General features: G+C 42.2%; 2 protein-coding genes across 2 annotated transcripts in view; one reads left to right on the forward strand and one right to left on the reverse strand.

The window, feature by feature from the left end:
• The window catches only part of MRPS27 (mitochondrial ribosomal protein S27), a 51,669-nt gene extending 43,169 nt beyond the window's left edge, over positions 1-8,500 (forward strand). The window contains exons 9-11 of the mRNA XM_077347435.1: positions 2,390-2,532; positions 4,939-5,076; positions 8,001-8,500. Of these exons, the coding sequence (XP_077203550.1) occupies positions 2,390-2,532; positions 4,939-5,076; positions 8,001-8,240 (521 nt within the window). The 3' untranslated portion in view covers positions 8,241-8,500. The remainder of the gene's footprint in view (positions 1-2,389; positions 2,533-4,938; positions 5,077-8,000) is intronic.
• A 4,866-nt stretch (positions 8,501-13,366) lies between these two features.
• Positions 13,367-22,301, reverse strand: part of MAP1B (microtubule associated protein 1B) — a 70,078-nt gene continuing 61,143 nt past the window's right edge. Inside the window, exons 6-7 of the mRNA XM_077347438.1 lie at positions 20,958-21,196; positions 13,367-19,261 (exon numbers count right to left, since the gene is read on the reverse strand). Coding sequence (XP_077203553.1) covers positions 19,106-19,261; positions 20,958-21,196 — 395 coding nt within the window. The 3' untranslated portion in view covers positions 13,367-19,105. The remainder of the gene's footprint in view (positions 19,262-20,957; positions 21,197-22,301) is intronic.

Raw genomic sequence — 22,301 nt, forward strand, 5'->3', positions numbered from 1 at the left:
CCTACATCTGACAAAACCAGAATTCATATCAAGGTATTGATGTACAATCCACAGTTGCCATCCACTAATATACTTACAGCTCATACTGAGAACTGTATGTCATGAATCAAAGGGGTGGACTTGTGCATACTATTCCCACAAATCTACTGCTGAGTTCCCAAACTCCTTGAAACAAAGCTGTGCACTATTATGGGAATGCCATTTTTCTCCCTATAGAAATTGCACATGGGAGACTCCAGTTCTGACTGGGACCATAGCATGGTTTGTGTGTGTGTTGTACCTCCCCTCTGTGCTGTTTTCCCAATCTGAAATAGCTCTGGGGAACATAAATCTGCCCTCCCCTAATACTACAGTCCCAGTCAAAACTTGGTTCTTTGTGCAACATTTTTAAAAGAGAGAGAACATCCTGGGAACTTGGTGGAACTCCCAGCATCTCTTCTTGTTGAGTCCTTCATGTACAGTTTCTGAAGCTCCCTCTGTTTCAACACTTTCTTGGAGGGCTTTAAAGAAAAATTTCACACAATTCTGGATTGCCTACCCATCCTGTGGCAGCTTTGTTCTACCCCATTATTAGCTGTTAACTGGCAACTTAACTTTAGCTGTGGGGCAATTGAAGCATAAAGGATTTGACCTCTCCCGGTGTCTCACTGTTAGGGAAAACTCACAGAAGTAGTAAGGCACACAAGGTGACAGAATAAGGATGCTGATTCTCTGTGACTGGAAGACAACCATCTAAGACAACAGTGGGAGTCAGTTTGAAAGCTGTAAACTAATTGGCATCTCATTTCTCTCAGAACTGTAGGTGAGCACTTCACTGGGTGTACTGATATATGCATCCCTCCCCCTTCCTCTGAGGTCAGCATTTTGTATTTATACATAGCCTGAATTATTTGGGAAGGCATTGTCCTTAGCAAATTGGTTGACTGCCGTGTGGGAGTGACCCTCCTGACATTGGCATTCCAAAGATCAAAAGCTATTTTCTGCTATGTCACACATTCTGCAGCCTTGCCAACTCTAATGGAGTAGACCTCTGCAAGAGTGAAAGATGTCTGTGGGCACAGATTGGCTCGGAGCAACTTACCAGTTTATATTTAGCCACAACCCAACGAGGTTTCTTTGTGCATACATGACTGTGGCTCCCTGTAGCCTGCCTGCTTGGGAAAAGAAAGACATTAGGTGTGTCACAATAGAATGCACTGTTGTGATTAATGTAGACAGCTAAAGGTGATACAGAGTCTAGGAAGGTAAAGGAAGACTACATCAGAATTGTTTTATATCAAGTGTCTGATTTTGCCAGGATGACAGGAGTTAAGAGTTAAGGCCTGGGTCCTGTTAGTAAAGGGTTAGTAATCAACCAAGTGGTCAGGATTAGAACCCCAGTTATATTAAATAGGTCATAATTTTCCTGGATGAAAAGCATTTCTCATGCAGAAGGCAATGTGGCAACTTCAAGGAGATGACGTGGCTACCTGTATGGTTCACGGCCCTAGTAATGTGGAGAAGCCACAGTGGACAGCAGCAAAAACATTTTTAATGGTGCCTGCATGATGATTTTACAGGGAAGTTCTTCCTCCATGAGTAAGGGTGGTGTTTGAATTCACTGCCTTGCCAGGATTAAGAGAGACCCAGTGTGAGCCAGTGGTTAATAGTAGCTGGAACTAGTAGCTGAAAGGCCCAGGTCTGAATCCTCACGCATGCCATGGAGAAAGGCCAAGTATAAATAAATAAAACCTGCTTTTCAAACTAGTGAAAATGGGATTTTTATGTATTGCTTGATTGCTTGCTAATTTCCAAGTACCCACTGCATACAGAATGGCTGACATCTTCCAGCCCTTGATCATGAATGGGTTCCACCCAAGTCAGTGTGGTTCTGCAACAGCAACATTTCTCTGTTGTACGTCTTCTGAAGAGCAGTGCAGTCTGCTCCCTACCTGTTCCCCCGCCCTCCAGGCTCAGCCTAAGCCAGATCATGGAAGGCTTAAGTCTCTGACAGCAGATAATAAGCCAAGCCATGGGAAAGTTAGCTGTTCCAGGTGTGACTACAACAATGTTGCACTGGGCAAAATAGGGACTTCCCCTGAGGTAACAGGTGCTTTTAAGGCATGTTCTACATAATTGCAAAAAATGGCATTTAGATTCATTTGAAAAGGACTAGATTTTGATAAGTGCAGATTTGAGCAGCCTGGTAATTGAAGCTCATCATTGAGTTCCATGCCTGAGAACTGGCATATTAATAAACACCTAATTTAACCTGGAAGATGTTTTGACAGCCATTCTGCACAAGCAGTTACAGGTGTTAAGACATAAACATCTCAGGTGGGAAAGTTGCTTCCAAGTTTAAAAGTATTTTCTGATTTTAACTAACAGTCAATTTTGTACATAATGACAGGAAAAGTGGAGCTGTCCAAGGGACTACGGGCTGTATACCATCAAATGCCACTCATGTGGACCCCAGGTTACCTGGATAGAGCCTTGCGAGTGATGGAGAATGTGGCATCACTTCCTGAGCATGTCAAGCTCTGTCAAGAAGCTGTAAGTGGCGAAAACAGTGGAGTGGGGAATTACTTGGCCAAGCAGAACCTCAGGGATTCTTGAGAAGAGGGTGGGTTGACCATCGGAGCCAGGCCAGCAGCAGGTGGCAGAAGAATTCCGCGGTGGCCTCCTCCGAATTGCTGCTCTTGGCTGTCTGATTATATTGAACAGGCTAGTGGCAATCCACTGCTGTCAGGATTATTTTTCTTTCTAACTTCCTGATCATGTTTTCTGACATAGGAGACTGCCGAAGGCTGTGCCTTCAGATCCTTCTTGAAGTGCTGCTTATGTTGGGCAGAATAGCAGCAGGATGTCAAACAGTGGACAGGGGTTTTGTGGGACAGTTTCCGTTTTAATCCATGAACGTTTATAGTAGAATACAAGGATGTGACTGCACTGCAGCAAAAACAGACAGGCATTAGTCTGGTGCTAGGCTAGACTGGTTCAAAATTGAGAAAGGAGTTCGGCAAGGCTGTATACTGTCGCCTTGCCTATTTAACTTGTATGCAGAGCACATCATGAGAAATGCGGGATTAGAGGAGTCACAAATTGGGATCAAGATTGCAGGGAGAAATATCAACAACCTCAGATATGCAGATGATACCACTCTAATGGCAGAAAGTGAAGAGGAACTGAAGAGCCTGTTGATGCGGGTGAAGTAGGAGAGTGCAAAAGTTGGCTTGAAACTCAACATCAAGAAAACAAAGATCATGGCATCCGGCCCTCTCAATTCCTGGCAAATAGATGGTGAAGAAATGGAGATAGTGACAGATTTTATTTTCCTGGGCTCCAAGATCACTGCAGATGGGGACTGCAGCAAAGAAATTAAAAGATGCTTGCTCCTGGGGAGGAAAGCTATGGCAAATCTAGACAGCATCCTAAAAAGCAGAGACATCACCCTGCCAACAAAAGTGCGTTTAGTCAAGGCTATGGTCTTCCCAGTTGCAATGTATGGCTGCGAAAGTTGGACCATAAGGAAGGCCGAGCGTCAAAGAATTGAGGCTTTTGAACTCTGGTGCTGGAGAAGACTCTTGCGAGTCCCTTGGACTGCAAGACGAACAAACCGGTCAGTCCTAGAGGAGATCAACCCAGACTGCTCTTTAGAAGGCCAGATCCTGAAGATGAAACTCAAATACTTTGGCCACCTCATGAGAAGGAAGGACTCCCTGGAGAAGAGCCTAATGCTGGGAGCGATCGAGGGCAAAAGAAGAAGGGGACGACAGAGAATGAGGTGGCTGGATGGAGTCACTGAAGCAGTAGGTGCAAACTTAAATGGTCTCTGGGGAATGGTAGAGGACAGGAAGGCCTGGAGGATCATTGTCCATGGGGTCGCGATGGGTCGGACACGACTTCGCACATAACAACAACAACAAAGGCTAGCTTGGCTGTTCCCCTGGTTCAAATCTCAGTGTAACAGCCACGAATTCCCAGTTGTTTCATGCTCTCGGCATTTGAGTTGCACAGAAGGATCCATTCTCCTCCTAGGAGGAGGGAAACCTTCCATCATACTCCAGGACTTGGCCTCACTGAGTGATTGTGAGACATGAATGCAGAAGGGACAGGAAATGCAAGCTACCTTTGTGCAGCGCTCCAGTACAGAGTTAGCTTGCACATTATCAGTGGTCTGTTGTAACAGGAGAGAGCAGATGAACAATTATATTGGGAGTCAAATAAGCAAGATGAGCTCTTGATACAGTTTAGCAAAGCAGAAATCCCATTTCCACGTATTGCTTCAGCGTACCATGATGTCTTTGTGTGCTCCTAATAGTCGAGCAACTTTCAGCAAGAGCCTCGCAGCCCATCTAGAGTAAATAACAAAATCAATAGCCATTTCAGGAAAGACTCTGCTTCATCAAATTGCTTCTCCCACAAAGCTCAACCAGCATGCAAGCCCGTAAAAAAAAAAAAACCCTCACCCTTCACTCTTGAATTCTTTTATCTCACAGCATTAGTCAAATAACCCACTATCGATAATTACATCGCTTGTGTCTCAGTGCTTAAAAAACTCCTTTTATGAATGCATTTGGTGGTAGACCAGTCTCAAATACAAAGAGCGATTTTTCTGCACAGAAATGTGGGGTGGGGGGGGGGAAATATTGAACAGTCTTAATAGGACTTTTGAAATGTTGGGCTTTGAAAAAACAGTGAGCTGTCGATATTTGCTGGCTTGGCAGTGTTTTTGACCCTTTTGTCAGAGTGCATTCAATCCTTGGGAGTCAGGTTTATTTCTGGACTTTGACTCTAGAAATGAACCTGCTTAAAAATTATAGCCAATATTCTCAACCTTTTTAACATAGACTTCAATAAGGTGCCTACCCGAGTATCCAATCAGTCACTCGTGGTTTAGGGAAAAAGTATGCTGCTCTGGGGTTTCTTTACTTGTCCATTCACATTTTGGTTTCTTAGGCTGATGTTCTGGCAGCCGTTTTGCAGCCTGTTCCTGCGACGGAGACATCTCAAGAAGAAGCGTCGGAAGAAACAAAGCAAGAACAGGAGGAAGAAGCAGAAAAGCTTCGACTTCCTGAATACCGTGAGCGATTCAAGGTATTCAATTTCCCTTTTCCCAGGCTTTTGTTGACTACAGTCAGCTTCCATTCCCCAGCAAAAAGTACCCCTGCTTCTCTTGTACGCAAAGAGACTGATGTTCCTCCCAGCAATGTTACCTGGCCTTTTAAACATTGTCATTGAATTATATATTTAAAACATCAAACAGGAAACTGTGTTTTGAGAAACATGCTCAAGGCCACTTGTCTGCTGCCTGGCTGCTGGGATTTTGTTTCTGCTTTTCAAACATCAGCCTTGATAAGTCAAATGCCTCGCTAAGTGAAGTGGTTTGTCATTCCGAAACAGTAACTTGCCTTTGTACCAGTTCTTCGTTGTTGATGTATATTCCGTTACCGTCAGTCGTCAGGAGGAAAGAACTCTAACAACTGTAACACAGCTTAGATGGATTTGGTTGAACAGTGACCATTTACTAGGTGATCACCTATGTGTGTGCCCACCTGCATGTCGGACATCTCAACCGTATAAAGAGCAACACAGTTGCACAGATCCATGGGAGGACCATGGATCTGATTATTACTCACAAGCGAGTTCTCCATGGTTGATTCTAAGCTGATCCAGATCCGTTGCTCCTCAGCTGGATCACGGAGTCGGATGCATCAGATCCAAACCCAGGTGAAGGATGCAGGGATCAGTCTTCCACTTCCCCCTTTGGAAGATCTATGTGTTTATGATGAGCTGATGGTGAGAATGGCAAGGTCTCTCGACATTGAGATTACCACCGCAGGGCCCAAGACCAAAGACAAAATCCTGAGTCACCTCTACTCGAATTTTCCTGCTCTAATTGCCTTTCCAGTGTTAGAAGGCCTTGAGGAATTGAGCAGTGAGATCTGGCAAAGGTTGGCTTCCATCCAGCCTACCTTTAAAAGAGCAGAATTTTTGTACAAGGTTTAGATGGAATGCTTCAATTTCGTCTCTACCCACCCACCTGCCCCCTCTCTAGTGGTGTAGCTAATTAATTAATCAATCACATTGATATTCCACCACTCCCAGCACAGCTGGCTTGTGGCAGATTACAACATATGTATAAAACCAATACAACAATAAATCCTCCTCCCTCCCACCCCCTTAACCTCCTCCCTACACTGGCCTTCAGACAGACATGCCCCTCCCACCAATAAAGAGGGTAGAAAGTTAGAAGGTGTAGGAAGAAAACTTTATTCTTCAGCAGTGCTTGGAGGCAACATTGCACATTGCCAAACTGTAATGCCTGGATATCAGTTCTTCCAAAGGATGAACTACACATTCTTCCATAGAATGTGTAGAGTTCAGTTTTCTCTCTGATCCTCTCCCTAATTGTTTCCCCACTTCTCTGATAGCAGTGCACCAAATTCTATTGTGGCTGCAACTAGAGATGGTGTCTATTTCAGGAGCTGGTTGCTTCCAGCTCAACGTGCTTGTGTTATATTGCCCTCCCTACCTTGCTTTCCTCGTCTTGGCTAGGCTACATGCATGCATCGGTTCCTTTTACACTTTAGTTTTCCAGTAACTTTGATCCATCCTCCCTCCATCAATTCCCAGATTGTTTTGCTTTGGCGCAGTGGGAGTCTGGCTCCGTTGGGGTAACCAGCTCTGTCCTTCACAGCACTATCTCTGTAGGCCTGCACATTATGCCTTGGACCAAATGGTCTAAACGGCCTGTTGGCAGCTAGGTGTATGGACAAAAGCCTGTGTTACGCAGGAAAGAATTTTGCCAGGCAAAATCGCCTGAGCCCTTTTGCCGTTGCCCTTCCAACTTGTACCAGCTTGCACCAGCCACCCCCACACTTTAATGCCTGCAAACAGAAAAGAGGGAGGAAATACGCAACTGGGATATGCCGCTGGCTAAATGTTCCCTTTACCAATGATCTCCTTAGCCTGCACAAGAATCTAGTGTAATCTTTAGTTCTCCCAATTTGGTGTAGCTGTGCCTTTATTTCTGATGAAGAGGGTGGTCTGAACAATCTTAGCTGGTGACTGAGCGAAGAATAAGAAAACAGACGTGACGAGATGCTGCTTTCTGGATATTCTCCGTGTCCTCGGGCCTCTCTCTTTCCACTCTCTGTTCGGCTTCTCCATTAGGGCAATTAATTTGCCTTTTGTCTGGGGAACATCTAGCTGTCCTGTAAAACTTCCATAACCACAAATGGCCTTGCATCTTAAAGCACTTAAGTGAATTAATATTTTTTTATGGTTCATCGGGGTGCGTCACAAGACATACTGCATTGTATATATGGTGAGCTATACTCCCCGGCTGTCTGGTCCCATCCTGCCTAGCAGGAATAGGCCTCCCCCACCCCCACACAACAGTAGAATGGAAGCAATTACAGGGTCTCTGTTTGTGGGGCTGAGCTGTTGGCAGGGGTGGGGGGAGACCACAGAGGAATGTGCCAGGCAAGGGCTGCAGGAGCTCTTGGGAACTTTTTAGTACGCCATTAGCACAAGCCTATTTAAACGATTCCCATCTGTTGGAAGAGAGGTTAGCCGAAGCAGCTCAGGGTGGGTCCTTGTCAGCACTGGGCTGGGAGGAGGGGAAGGAGCCCTAAAACGTGGAGATGGCTGGCAAAGCCATTCATCATCTCTTTGCGGCGGGAGATTTTCTGAATAGCATTCCTTGCTCATTGTGCTAGCTGAGCCTCTCCCAGCACTTAGCCGAATTAAAAATTGATTCTCTTTTTTTGTCTCTGCTTTTTGTTATTTCTAAATAATAATTTTTAAAAACTAGCTTATAAATTGTGTGAATTTGGAACGGGCGCGTTCTTCTTTTTTTAAAAAGAAAATTAGCTGGTGCCCTTTGCTAGGCTGTGCTGAATTCTCAAATTCCCAGTTCTAGTCCAGGGGAAAAGATACTCCAGGCTGGGCGAGTGAGTTGATGCTGCTGTCCCTTCACTTTACCACCCCTCCTTCTTCCTTCCCTCTCCTGACAGGATCTGCACGCGAAACTGCAGTCGCTGGGCAAGGTGGACTCTGCCAGCTTGTTGACGTTGAGCACGCAGCTTGTGGAGGAGAAGCAGCCAAGATTTGAAGAGGAAGACCAAGTGGCATACGAGCAGAAACTGAAGGAGTGGGCAGAGGAGCGGGCTGCTCTGGTGAAAAGGGAGCGAGAAATGAGAGAAAAGGCCCTGCAGGAGCTTGAAGCCCAGAAGGCAGCAAAAGCTTCCCTTTAATCTTCCCTGCTAAAGACTTTGGTTGTGCTCCTTTTCTTCCCGGCTGTAAAATAAAGAATGTGCTATTATGAAGGTTGGCGAGCAGCCCTGTTGTGAACATGGCCTTGACTATCTTGAAGATAAAATATTTCTGGATCCCTCTTGCAAGATCCTTCATTTCCTCCCCTCTTTTAGCCTGTAATTACAATTGCTCATTTTTGTCTGTGTTGTGTCCGGAGCGAAGAGCTGTCATGTAATAAAATGCTTCAATTCTCAAACAAGCTTGGAGAGAGAATATATGCAGAATGCTGTTGCCATAGTATTTGCTATCATGCTTTTGGTGTTATTTTTAAGTTATTACCGATATTTCACATATTTCCTACTTCCCTCCCTTCCCCTAAATTCCCCTCCCTTCCAAGTTTAAGGGTTTACAAGCAGTTCTTATAGATCAATTAATGGCTAATAACCTTGATAACTAAAAATGAAACCTGCTTATTTAAAGCCACTATGCCTTGATTTAATAGGGTTTTTCCTATATCATGCTCTGTTTAAAAAGAGACATCTGGCTTTTGTGGAGAAAATGCTGGCCTGAATGCACCTCTGCTTAGATCTGGTATACAGTTTTTATGTTTTTTCACAGCAGACACAAACAGCTTCCAAAGTATGTGCACCTGCAGATCAATTTCTACCATTCCTCTGGCTGCTTTCCCTACTGCTTTGGCTTGCCCATTCCTGTCAACACTCCAGCTTCTGTGAAATATAAACATACGGTAATTTTGTACGGAAGTATTGTGATACGTGTGCTTGAAACCAGTTTTTGCCCTGAAAGAGCAGCTTAGCTGAATAGTGCAAAGAAGTCTGGTCGGCTTCCTAGTCCAGAAAATGAGAAAAAACTTTGACCAATTGACTGACCTTAATTGTCTTCTCCTTATTATTATTTTATTTTTTTTAAATGTTCACACCTTGAGACTCCCTTATAGGGAAGTGTTCATTCTTCCAAATAATATAAAGTATGAACCAAACAATAGCCACCAAAATGGGTCCCGGATAAACTATATAATTCTATTCCCCATTTTCAGTTTTTTTCTTCTTCAGTGGTATTATCTATACAATAATATTACTTATTGATTCTCTTGTTATGAGAGCCAGTATGGTGTAGTGGTGAGTGTTGAACTAGATGTTGGAAGAATATTGTTGGGTGACCTTGGACCAGACACATACTCTTAGGAGACATGCCACCCTCAGTCTTTGGAGGAAGGATAGTAAAATCACACTATGTCAGTAGATGATGAGACTGAATGTGAAATGGAGCCACTATAGATTGACAAGTAAAATCAGGCTTAATTTGACTGCTGTTGACTTTTGGATTGTGAACTGCCCTGAGACCTATTAGAAAAGAAATGGTGGGATATAAATATGTTTAAAGATACTCCGATAATGTAGGAATTAGTTATTTGAGCAGTTGTGAGTAGGGTTGTGCGTGGCGGTGTCCGAATCGGCCGTTCCAGGAAGACGCAGCCAGCGCCGCGCTGTGGGGGGGGGGCATGGGTGCCGGTGTGTAACTTGGTGCACACATGCAGGCGTGGAGCTTCGTGCCCTGTCCTTGTTTATGGGATACTTTTTATTCATCCTGACTAGTCAAGACATAGGTAATATATCCTTGGGAAGAGGGGGTGATTAGTCCAGTCTTCTAGAGGCTGTGGTACATCCACTTCTAAAGAAGCCTAGCCTGGACACAAGAGAACCTAATCAGTCTCAAATGCAAGGCAATTGAACATGTGGTGGTTAGACAACTTTAAGTATTCCTAGACAAAGCAGATTGCTTGGGTCCTTTCCAGAAACAGGAAGGCTAAATTTGGACAGCCTTGGTCACTCTGATGCCAGGGTGGCTGTGCCAAGAGATGGACAGAGGAAGTGCCGCTTTCAGTATTAGCAGTAATAATATTCTTCTGGATCACCTTTCTGGGCTGGGGTTGGGAGGCACCTTGTTGTAATGGTTCTGGTCCTACCTGTAGAGTAGGTTTTAGATATCACTCTATGGTGAGTTTCCTGCATTCTGCAGAGTGTTGAACTAAATGACCATGAGGTCCCTTCTAACTCTATGATTCAGCTTTTTCTTGTGCTTCCAGGGATGGTGTAGAGCCTCTGAACTGGTGCCTGGAGGCAGTTTTGGAACTAATAAACTTAATCCCACTTAACTAAAACTTTGGGCTAATAAACTTAATCCCAACATGCCCAAAGTGTTACTGGTAAGTGAAAGGTCTGATACAGGGTTTAAGGTGTTGCTCATTTTGGATGATGGGGTTGCACTGTCCATGAGGCAACAGTTCTGTAGTTTGGTAGTGTTCTTAGATCCAGAAAAGATTTGGGGTATTCTTGGACATGGAAATGCAAGTGGCTACTATGACCAGGAGTGTTGTCTGGTTAGCCTTTACTGGGCAGAAATTATTTGGCTGCTGTGGACCATTCCCTGGTTACATCTTGAGTAGATAGGGCTGCCCTTGAAAAGTTGGAGAATGCCAGTTGGTGCAGAATGGCTGGAATGGGCTGTAGGGGCCATATCATCTCAGGCTTGGCCTATCTACACTAGTCCTCAATCTGATTCTGGTCACAATTCAAGATGTTGGGGTTCACTTCTGAAGCTTTATATGATTTGAAACCAACATACCTAAAGGATTGTCTACTTACAAATCTACCCAACCATGGCAATCAAATTCTGAAGCTCTACTTTGGTTCCCTCCCTTCTGATATTACATGGGTGGGCAATCTAGGAGAGGGCCTTCTTGGTCATGGAACCAAGGCCTCTGGGACTCTCCTCAGAGAGGAAGAATTGGTTTTTATACCCTGCTTTTCACTACCTGAAGGAGTCTCAATGCAGTTTATAATACCCTTCCCTTCTCTCACCACAACAGACACCTGTGAGGTAGGTGGGACTAAGAGAGCTCTGACAGGGCTACTCTGTGAAAACAGCCCAAGGTTACCCAGTTGGCTGCATGTGGAGGAATGGAGAATCAAACCTGCTTGCCAGATTAAAAGCCACTGCTCTTAAATTCTAGACCAAGATGACTCATCTTTCCCCTTTGGCCAATGAAGGAGAGAGTGCAAAGATGCTGTCCCCAGTGGGGTCTCCCCAGTGCAGGGGATGCAATCCCACTCCACATGGGATTAAAAAAAGAATGAATTAGCTTTGCAAGGTTTTTTGATAGTGTCTCTTGGAGAACATCCACCAGCTGCAGGTAACAAGAAGCCATGTTGCCAGATGTGAAGTTCTCCTCTCCCCTCTCTTTTGTTGTAGTTTGTTCCTGGGGGGAAAAGGAGAAAGGGTTTGGGGCTGGGGTATGCAAATTCAGGGATGATCTCTCCATGCTGGTAGGTTTTAAAGGACTGCTACTTTCAGGTACAAAATGTGCTTACATACAAAAACTTATACCTTGAATAAAAATTGTGTTGGCCTTGAAGGGGCCAGTGGACACATACTTTGTTCTGCTGCTTCAGACCAATACGACTTCCCACCTGAATCTACTCCACAAGGGGGTTATGGTATGAGCCCTCTGGCATATTGTTTGTGCAACCCTTCCAACAGGACCTTGTGTTTTTGTACACACAACACACAGCTTGCAGAGTGAGCGATGCTGAATGCAAGTACATCTTATGTCTACATTGTATCTTGCTTTCAAAGAGCCCCTTTGAATTAATCTGTAGTCCGCTCCTGTTGAGAGATCTTGTGTGGCCAGGCTTGGAAAAGATCAGCACCGTCGGAAGGGTTAAATCCATTTTGGTGTTTCATTTGAAATGCAAATTGCCCATTCAAATTCACAGCAGACACCAAATACTTTAATGAGTAGGTAAGCAAATATGCAACTCTCCCTTTCCTTTATCATTCACACTTTCAATCCCATAGAAAAGGTCAGTATCCATTATTCACAAGAGCAAATGGCCGTTTCTTCCTTCCAGCTTGGATGGAATATTGCAGAGTGCTTTGCCATCCTGGAATCTAATAATGCAGCTGGTAGAGGAACACTAATAAGTTTATTCACATTCCAATCAGAACAGTGACCAGAAAGCCTGGGTGGAAAAACAGTATTCCTTAGGTGCACTGGACTAAATACTTGGCTTGGTGATTTGGTAGAGACATTGGTTAGTCCATATTAGTTTGGGGGTGGGAACTCAGTTTGCTTTTGTCCTTTAAACTCATGTCAATTTAAGGGTCTCCATTTAAAAAACACAACACCCAACCCACTGGTCTTTTCACCTTACGCAGCCCTCAGGCTCAGAAGAACAGCAAACCAGTTCAGTGTGTGATAACAGCACACAGCTGAGCTGTCAGCCACAAAGGTGGGTCCCTTGCCCTAATCTGGGTGGCTCAGGCTAGCTCAGTCTCCTCAACTCTGAGGAGTTAGGCAGGGTTGGCCCTGGCTAGTACTTGGATGGGAGACCACCAAGGAAATCCAGTATCACTACACAGAAACAGGCAATGACAAACCCACCTCTGTTTGCCTTTTGCGTTGCAAACCCTGCCATGTCCAACCTTTAAAGGGTTGGAAAGGACTGCTGGGGTGGAACATAGAAAAGATCTGCGATACTTGTACATGTGGTTTGCTGGCTCTGACTTACGCCTGCCATTGTTTCATGTTGCCCCTCCCACCTCAATATAGTATCATACACTGCTATTTGCATAAATAATTCTGAAGGCCCTGATGTTCTCAGAATGGGAGCCACAATATAGGTTGTGACAAGCTTCACAAAGCACTTCACTAATTAAAAAGCTGAAAGCATATTTACAAAATGTTATATCATCTCAAAGAGCTTATTAACTTGCCATGCACAACTCCTAGATCCAGATCTACTGACTTTGACAAATGGGATGAAAATAGCAATGTCTGCAGAGACTCAAAGTGAGTTTCTGAGTCCTTGATCCAACCAGAGTCATAGAACAGCGTCCAATGAAGATGGGCCAGGAGGCTCAAAGGCAGATGATGGTGATAAATGGCCATCACATGTTGACCCAACCCTTGATAAGCAAGACATATTGAACACAAATCAGTAAACCATAATTGCTACTGCCGTTTCCATGTATGTTATTTGAACAGAGGAAGGGTTACAAGGGGATACGTCTATATAAAAGACAGAAATCATACTAATGCCACTTGAACTATTTTTGTATTTTATTGTGGAACTGAGCTTGTTTCCTTTACATCAAATATCCTCAACGGAAGAGGGGATATTGCACACAAATATCATAAAAGCACTACATATTACTTTCACTGGAAACTAATTGTCTACATTAGATATGACTGGATAGAATAGAGGTGATGAAGGATTATAAGACATAAAACCATACACAGCTGCAGACCGACACAAACATGACCATTCAGAACAAGAGAGAGGAGTGTTTGTGAAGTGCTTCTTAGCTAGCAATAAGACTTTCTCTCCATGGTTTGGGAGAATATATGGCTGCATGCAAACATATGAAAGCATCCTGGGACTTCAGAACGGCGCTTTTACTGGTGTGATTACAGCCCAGTCTTGTATGACTGCAATGGGTAGTTGGGCATCCGGAACTCTTAAGCTCATTCAGTGCAGAGAAGCATTCCCTCCCTCCCCAAATGTTCAAGGCTTTGATGCTGCATTTTTATTTATTTTTGCAAGATTACAACAAATATTCTTTAAAAACAGCAAGCATCTTTAACAAGGCGAGTAATGCAATTGCAAATGCTTTGAATGAACTGTTTTGAGTAGTTTTCTTCATTTCACAAATGAAAATAATGAGCACTTCTGTGAATTTTTTGTTGTTGTTCATAAGTGCAAACATAACAATTTCCCACTGTTAATAATGCCAGACCACAAACATTAGTATTTTCCTTTGAGCAAGAAATTCTGGTTACATGTGGACAAAAGCAAGGCCCTGGACATAAAACTCCAGAATGCAGAATAAATCCTTGGAGGTGGAATTCTTGGGCAGGGAGGCTTAGACATTTCTCCTAGCAAGATTTGAGTTTTTCAATTCCTTGTCAAGAAGGTGCCTAAACTGCTTAAGCTACTGAAAACAGTTAAATACATTCATATAAACATTTGGAGCCATTCACTACAGTATGTGAAGTACAAAAATAAAAACGAGAAAAGTATGGAAGATGGAATTAAAAAGTAGGAATTGTTGCCATTAGAAGATGAAGAAGCATGCAAAAGAAGACCAGTTTAAATCTGAAAATGGACTGTGATCTTGACTGAACCTGTCTTTGAATTTTAATCAGTGCTATAGTCCTAGTAGAAAGAGTATGATTTGGGGACTGCTGCTAGTAGGCTACACCATCATTTTCTTAAGTAAGTGCTCTTAAACACTCAGATAATGACACATGGAAATTAGCTTGACCATGCTTCTAGGAATCTGCTGAGCAGCAGAGCTGAGTCTGGGTAGTTCCCGGTTGACTGGCACTAAGCTAATTGTGTGTGGCTCTGACAACACAATTAGGGTAGTTATGCAGGCAAGAAAGGCATTGATTTGAACAAGACGATCTTTGTGAAAAATAGACAGCTGCCATTTAAAAGTGTGGTAGGGAAATACAATTTATATCCTGTTATTTATACCCTCTTAAAATTTTGTCTTTTTTCGGAAGGCTGAGGCAGATTACTTAAGACTTGGATCTAATGATTTTGCTGCACAAAAAGGCACTTTGTATGGAATAAGGGATTTACCAATTTTCCTACATACTGTCTTCTGCAACCCACCCCTCTAAAAAAAAATCAGCTTTCTGGAGGAGCCTATGACCGTTTTCAGGGGCACAGAGACTGCAGAACAGAGGAAAAACTTAGGGGGCCCTTGCTGTGTAGCGTGATCGTTTGGTCCAAGTCACAGAGACCAATTCATTTTCATACAGGAATAAGTTAGCAAGTATGGAGAAGGGCTTTTAAAAAGTTTGTGACACCCTAGGGAAAAAGTGCAGCTCAACAATAACAAACATAAACCCCAATTTCATCCCCCCCCCTTATACAAGGAAACAAACATCACAGCAATAAAGAAAGTGTTGGAATGAAAAAAAAATACTAAGGACAGGTTTGGACCCCCACTTATCCTTCTTTCAACTAATCCATTTTCATTGGACTGCTGATGTGCGTGTGACTAGTAGGTGTCGTTTCTCTTTTGCACATACAGATGTGAATGTATCTGTGTTTAATATTGAGATTTGGAATGAACTGTGGGTGGGAGTATAGCCGTCCTGCTAAAAGCAGGCCAGGTGGCAACACAGCAGACTACTCACAATGTTCCTTGCTCACCACTAAGTACATTCTCCAATTTTTGGCAAAAGAGCCAGGGAATGTGCGTTCAGTCTATAAAATGTTTGAAAGCCTGGTTGATTACAAAACAGAAAAAAAAATTAAAAATCAGTTCTGGAAAGTTGGTTGGTACGTGGACTATTTATTTAGTAACTTGCAGCTCCAACCTGAGAACAATTACGCCCTTCTAATTCCAATGACTTCAGGTGTCATTTCATAGAAAGGTGTAATTCTGTTTATGCTGGCCTTGGTGGTAGCCTAATGCTGGACTCCTATACACATGTACATGAGAGGATGCCTTGTTAATCCTGAACCCTTCGTAGGGTCAAGCTAACTTAAACCCTTCACTGCAGTACTGACTAAGCAAGCTCAGGATGTGGTGTAGCAGCTGTGGCCAGTAAAATGGTGTACTGCTGACTCCTCCCCTGTGGACAAAATCTGTGATGGTTGCACCACATCAGCAAGTACTGTGGCTGTGCTACAAAAAGCCACCGTGCAACCAAGAGTGGGAAGGGGCTGGAGGGATCACTTAAGCATCAACATGAAGGCTTTTTAGCTATCACAGTGCTAAATACTTCAACCTAGGGGTAACCTTCCCACACCTGCACTGTGCAGAATTTTGCTATTAATTATACTGGAACAAACCATTTGTTCTGTGAGGCGAAACTATCTTTAGATTAAGATGTCAGCATTAGAAATTAGGTGTATACAGTTATGAGGCTCAGCAATATCTTTCCACAATACATTTCCCTTTGTCTTTCGTACCACAATCATTTGGAAGTTTTCTAAGGATTTACCCCCAACGCATGAGGGTTTCCATGAGCATTATTCCCATTAAAAAATCAAATGAACTGCAGCTATAAGAGTGTTTGAAGGACCAGGGTAACATAATAAATAAAGCAGCATTGCTAAAAAAATGTCAAACAAAAATAAAATATTAGACTTTTTAAAAAGAACACAAAACCATTGACATAATATTTCACAGCATTAACTGGGCTACATGGCCCAAATTAAAAAGAATCTTAAGTAGTACTCTTTTAAAAATATAAAAACTAGCAGTGCAATTGCACATCTATAAAACAAAGCAACACAAAAATAAACAGTGTTAACAATTGAAATATATTACACAATACACAATAAAATGCTGTAATTGTTCACTACTTAATGAACTCAAAGCCCTCTGCAAAAATGATTGGCACAGAATAATGCAAATTCCTACTGTAGATGAAATGCACTTGTATAAATTCCATAGAAAGCTGCAAAGTAAACCATACTGGCAATCAAACATGAGAACATGCAGTTCAGTCTTCCCAGTCTGCTAGCACCAGAAATTTTTCTTTGTGACTTCAGCTACCTCAGGTTCTTTAACATTTCATTTCTTTAAGACCAAATTGTCTTAACAGAATAGCAGGTTTTAAATTAAGCATTGTAGGTTTTATAACTGAAGCAACACAAATTCCACAATAACAAAACCTAAAGAAGTCATGCATATTTGCATGCTTTTCCTTGTTTGATATAATGTATTTCATATATCCTGGTCACAGGGAAGTCCAAATAAAGTACTGAAGCCCCAAGTTTCTGACCACTAGGAATCTACCTCAGCAACTCCTTGGTTTCTCAGATTGACCAGGGGAGTTGGTTAAACAATTCAAAGTATCTCTCTTCCCCCCAGAAATAACTAAAACAAATAAAGGCAATATTCTGAGGAAGCTGAATTCTGTGGCCTTGGTAGCTTTTATGGGGACAAGATACACATTGATTTTTTAAAGAAATCTGTAAATATTGGGCTTACAAACTGCTTGATTTGCTTGAGCTAGTTTCACTTAAGCAAACCTGGGAGAGAGAAAGAAGCTTTTTAGGGCCAGCACCAACCACCATCAAGAGACACTCTGTGGATCACTTGCACTGTCCCAGATGATGCTGGGGTAACTCCTGATGGCAGGCTGATTTCATTGGTGCCCTTAAAAATATTGCTGGAATGCAAAAAATTGCTTGGTTTGCCCCTGTCCTAAGGCTAGACCTGAGCTCTGCTTTCTGGTTCAAAGGAAGCCAATTAGCAGTTCAGTCCTTTGTTCTTTGATGACTAGCACATGATTTGTTAGTGTGCTCCTTGCAAAATAATCCTTGGCATTTAACAGTGTTCAATAAATATGTTACCGCCATATCATACTTCATTCTCACGAGAACTGTGAACAACATCTGTCTTACAAAAGTACTAAAAAAATTGCCTTCACCTGAACTCCTTTCCTTTGCATTTTCCTGTAAACGAAACTTCAGTTTAAAAATTCATCTATTAAAAGTTCTCACAGAGCTAAAAAAATTATTCTGTACATATGTTCCCATATTCATTCTTAAATTAACAGTCAAAATAATGCAAAACAAAGGAAGGCTTTAGAAGACTCCACAGACTCACAGAGAACCTCTTTGCAAAAATGGGTATGTTTTTGTTATGTTTTGCATTTGTTATACTGGGCACCCTTTCTCTCATGGGAAAAGAAGGGACAGAGAGAGAGAAAACAACCTTCAAAAGAAAAAAATCTTGCTGTTCAGGTGTACCAATGAAGTGTTCAACTTACATACACAATTCATAGCACCAAGCTGTTTGACCAATCAGAGAAGTTTCCAGTAGCACACATGCACACGCATACTTCTGTACTGGTGGAACTATAATCCTACACAGATGTTTTATAAACTTGCTATCTTGCATTAAAAAATAAGTGCATCAAGTATCTTTGTACATTCAAGTCACTTTCTAAGGCAAATTGTCTATCATAGGTACTCCCAACTGCTTTGGTTTCTTGCTTCAGTAAACCTGACTGTGACTTGGGTGTTTCAGCATGCAAGCTTGTCAAATTTGAGTGGACTTGGTGGATTTTCACTGGGAGCATGCCTTAGAGCAAATATTTGCATGTTAAAAGGAAACAGGTGTATAGTACTGAATGGGGTTCAAACTACCTGCATATATTGCCTAAGAGAATTATGTTACCCGAGAGCCAACTATGAGAAGCGAAGTTGCAAATGGCAAGTGAGTGTTCTGGGTTGTATGTCCCTTCAAAGCCACGCTCAGTTTCACTTAATTTTCTAGCTAATTTGTTCCTAAACTAAAAGTGCCCGCTCTTGTGAGAACTCAAACTGATGCAGCCATTCATCTTTCCTTTACATGATGATGGCAGACTACAGGAGGCAATACTACGGATTGCTGCTTTGACTGTAATGCAGAACTGATTATATGCTCCTCTACCCCCCCCCCTCTCTCACACACACTTTCTCTCCCTGTGTCTCTCAAGGGCAAACGCCCCTACCTGGCAGAAGTCAGCTGTGTCTTCTAGTGCATGGTTTCCTAGTGTTCAGTGGAGATGAACCTGGATCTGCAGTTTTTGCAGTAATTTGAACCCTACGGTGGGAATACTGTTATTTCCCTTAGCAATCAGCAAAGACTGAAAGAAGATTAGTGACTTGCATCACCGTGATACAGTATAGCATTTGGCAGGTATATATAGTTCAGCAGCTGAGTTAGATGGATTACATTTTTAGAAAAGGTTTTTTTTTTTTTCAAATTGAAGAACTTCTGGAAACAAAGTTTAAGGTTGTGATGCATTGCTTTTTTTTTTTTTTTACAGTTCAATCTTGCATGCAGGGAAAGATTCATCTTGCATAACAACAGTGCTGCTGCTTGCCAAAACCATGATGTTAAGGTCCTGTTGTTTCTCGTGGGTTTCTTGATACCATTCCCTCATCACCTCTGAATCATGGGTTGGAATTAAGGTCACCTGCAATAGGAAAAGGGAAAACACATCAGTAGAGGAAGTTATTCTGACAACATAAATCCTGATTAGTTTGAACACATCATAGGAGTACTGCCTGGAAAGCTGATATCTTACGTATAGGGACAAATAGGTCCAGGAAAGCAAGTGATATGAAGCTAGTATGGATCCAGAGATGTTGTGAAGTCTCAGCTCCACTCTCAAGGCAGAGTGTCCTTTCTTAGACCAGGACTAAGGACAGGGTTATGGCTGAACAGCAGAGCATCAGCTTTGCCAGCAGAAGGTCGCATGTTCGGATCCTCCAGCTATGAGGATCAGGTAGCAGGTAATGAAAGATACTGGAGAGTAGCAACCACTTAAAAATATATACTGGTCTTGACTGACCAAGGTCTGACTCAAGGCAGCTTCCAGAAAACCATACTAGTCTCATTTGCCTATCTTTTCTATATTGATATGTTTCAAAATTTTAAGGATATATGTAGTGGTCAGTTACTATATTTTTATATTTTTGAATAGTCTTTCAAATTTAGTGCAGCTGCATCAGACCCTCTTTTCTATGACTGTGTCTCTGAAGTAACATTAAAATGACTCAGTAAAGGCCCACCATGCAGAGCCAAACCATAGAACTGGCCTCTTACCAGGAAGGGAGGGCAGAAATATTCATTTCCTAGGAAAGGTCCACACCAGCAGCCCCTAAGCAGTGTTTGGATCATTTGAATGTTCTGGCAGCTGTGCAAAAGTTACTCAGCACTCATGGAAGCACAGCATTAAAGGTACTGTTTTTAAAGGGCCTTCATTCATATTTTTGGGTATAAATCAGAAACCCATAAACACAAGCGCTGAACTGGAATTCAGCCAGCGTTCTTTACAGGAGAAAAGTTAACATATAGTCTGTTCACAGCTGCTGAAAAGCATTCTTCCACATTAGTAAACTTTCTTGCTACTCAGCTGAGAGCTTGAATTGGTTTTTAATCAGCAGAGTAATACAGTAGTCCTCAGACTTTTAGAAGTACAACCCACCTTTAAACTTATATTTTGCGGGACCATTTTCAAAGTAAATCCGTACTTCATTCTTCTTTCACAACGTAAAATACAGAAACTTTTCATCAGCTAACACTAAACAAGTAAATGGATGTGTGGGTGGGGGTAGTTTGGGCTGATATCAAACAGCTAAACACTGGGAGAATGTGGACTGAATCCTTACAAATAGCTGGGGAGAAACTGCTGATAGAAAGGAACAAGCAGAGGAAATGTTCCACTTACAACTCTCTACCAACATGTACTTTTAGTTGTTTGGCTATGAGCTTTATTTGAAGACAGGCCCCACCCAGTTCCGCCATTATTCCTTTCATACCTTAGGAAGCTATATCGGGCAAGGTTAGATCAATATTCCAATTTAGGTGAAGGTTTCTTAATCAGTTAATAGCATATGATCAATCCTCTAAACTTTTATCATTGACAGCTCTCCTAAAAACAAAACTATCTACAAATAATTAAGAAAAAATCCAAAGTTTTCATATGTTGCAGGTTTTTTTAAGAAAAGAAAGAGGTTATCTGAGGAAACATTCTTTTTTGCTTTTACTAGATAAAGCTTGAAGACAGAATGTTACCTGGCTGGCATCTCTTGCGGTCTTGGGTTAATAGTTGGTCCCAGTTTTTCTCTTATTTACAGATGTTAATATACAAATACTATAAAGCCTACCTGCATGTTGCTTCCCCACTGAGCTTTGCCCTCCAACAGGGAGTCCAAGACAGCCCTGCTTGGTTCTTCAGCGGCAGGATCATTCCCACTCACTACATAGTAGGATGACCTCACCCTCTTGAAAAATTCTACATCAACATTCTTGCTATTGCTGTGGTTGGGAATATAGACCAGGTCCAAATACACTGGAGGTCCTGGAGGCACAGCTATAGACTTTGTTGGTTTTCCATTTCCAGGTCCTTAAAAAAAAAACAAGAGTTATATCTCAGTTATTATTGCTGATGAAATAGTGGTATATATAATCTGCTGTTTTGATCACAGAACTAAACCAATTTGAGCATTAAACAGAATGGCAGTAACATGTACACAGATGCACTTCCTGGACCATTTGTGTTATTTGTATCCTAGTAAGCCTAAAATAGGATGATTGAATGCATTCTTTTATTCTCCCCTTCCTCCAAGGAGCTCAGGATAGAAAGTTATCTTCACAACAATTGTCATGTACTCATCTGATAAATGTTTAACAAATTTAAAAAATTAACTATTTAGTTAACCATTCAAGAATCCCAGGGCCAATGAGAAACCTCAGGTTTCATGAAACTGGTTGAGAACGCCTACTAAAGCCACTACACCAGGGGTAGTCAAACTGCGGCCCTCCAGCGATCGTTGGCAGGGGCTCATGGGAATTGTAGTCCATGGACATCTGGAGGGCCGCAGTTTGACTACCCCTGCACTACACCTTAATTGCATACCAATACAGCACTGATTCTCCCTGGTTCTAAAACAACCTAAAACAATGACAAAGTCTGCTTAATGATAAAAACAAGGAAGAAAAACATCCCTGATCAGTACAAAATCCTCAGAAAATAAATCTCATCTATAGATATTTCAATCATGTCAAATACTAATATCTACTACTTGCTAAATATTCATATCTGCTACCTGTTAAATCAAAAATTACCACTGTGATTCTTAAACTGCCATTTTAAAAAAGCAATCAGTAGAATTTGTTGTATAAAAAACAACAAATTCTGTTGTTTTTTCTGTAACTCACTCTAGGCTGGCGTACACTTGTGTTTGATCCAGAAACTACAACTGGTCCAAAATTCAGCAATGTGTGTCTCCATGTGAACACCTTGGAGGGCCCATTTTAGGCCTATTATTAGGCAACTGCACTGACTCCCAGTTGAATTCCAGATCAAGTTCAAGGTTTTGGTATACACCTTCAAAGCCACATGCAATCTTGGCCCAGCTGATTGAATATAACCCCCAAAGAGTACTTCTCTCAGCCAATTTGAACCGTGTAGTGATTCCTGGCCCTAAAGAAGTACATCTGGCCTCAGC

This window comes from Paroedura picta, chromosome 7, assembly GCF_049243985.1.
Source record: "Paroedura picta isolate Pp20150507F chromosome 7, Ppicta_v3.0, whole genome shotgun sequence".
In the NCBI taxonomy this organism is placed as follows: Eukaryota; Metazoa; Chordata; class Lepidosauria; order Squamata; family Gekkonidae; genus Paroedura; species Paroedura picta.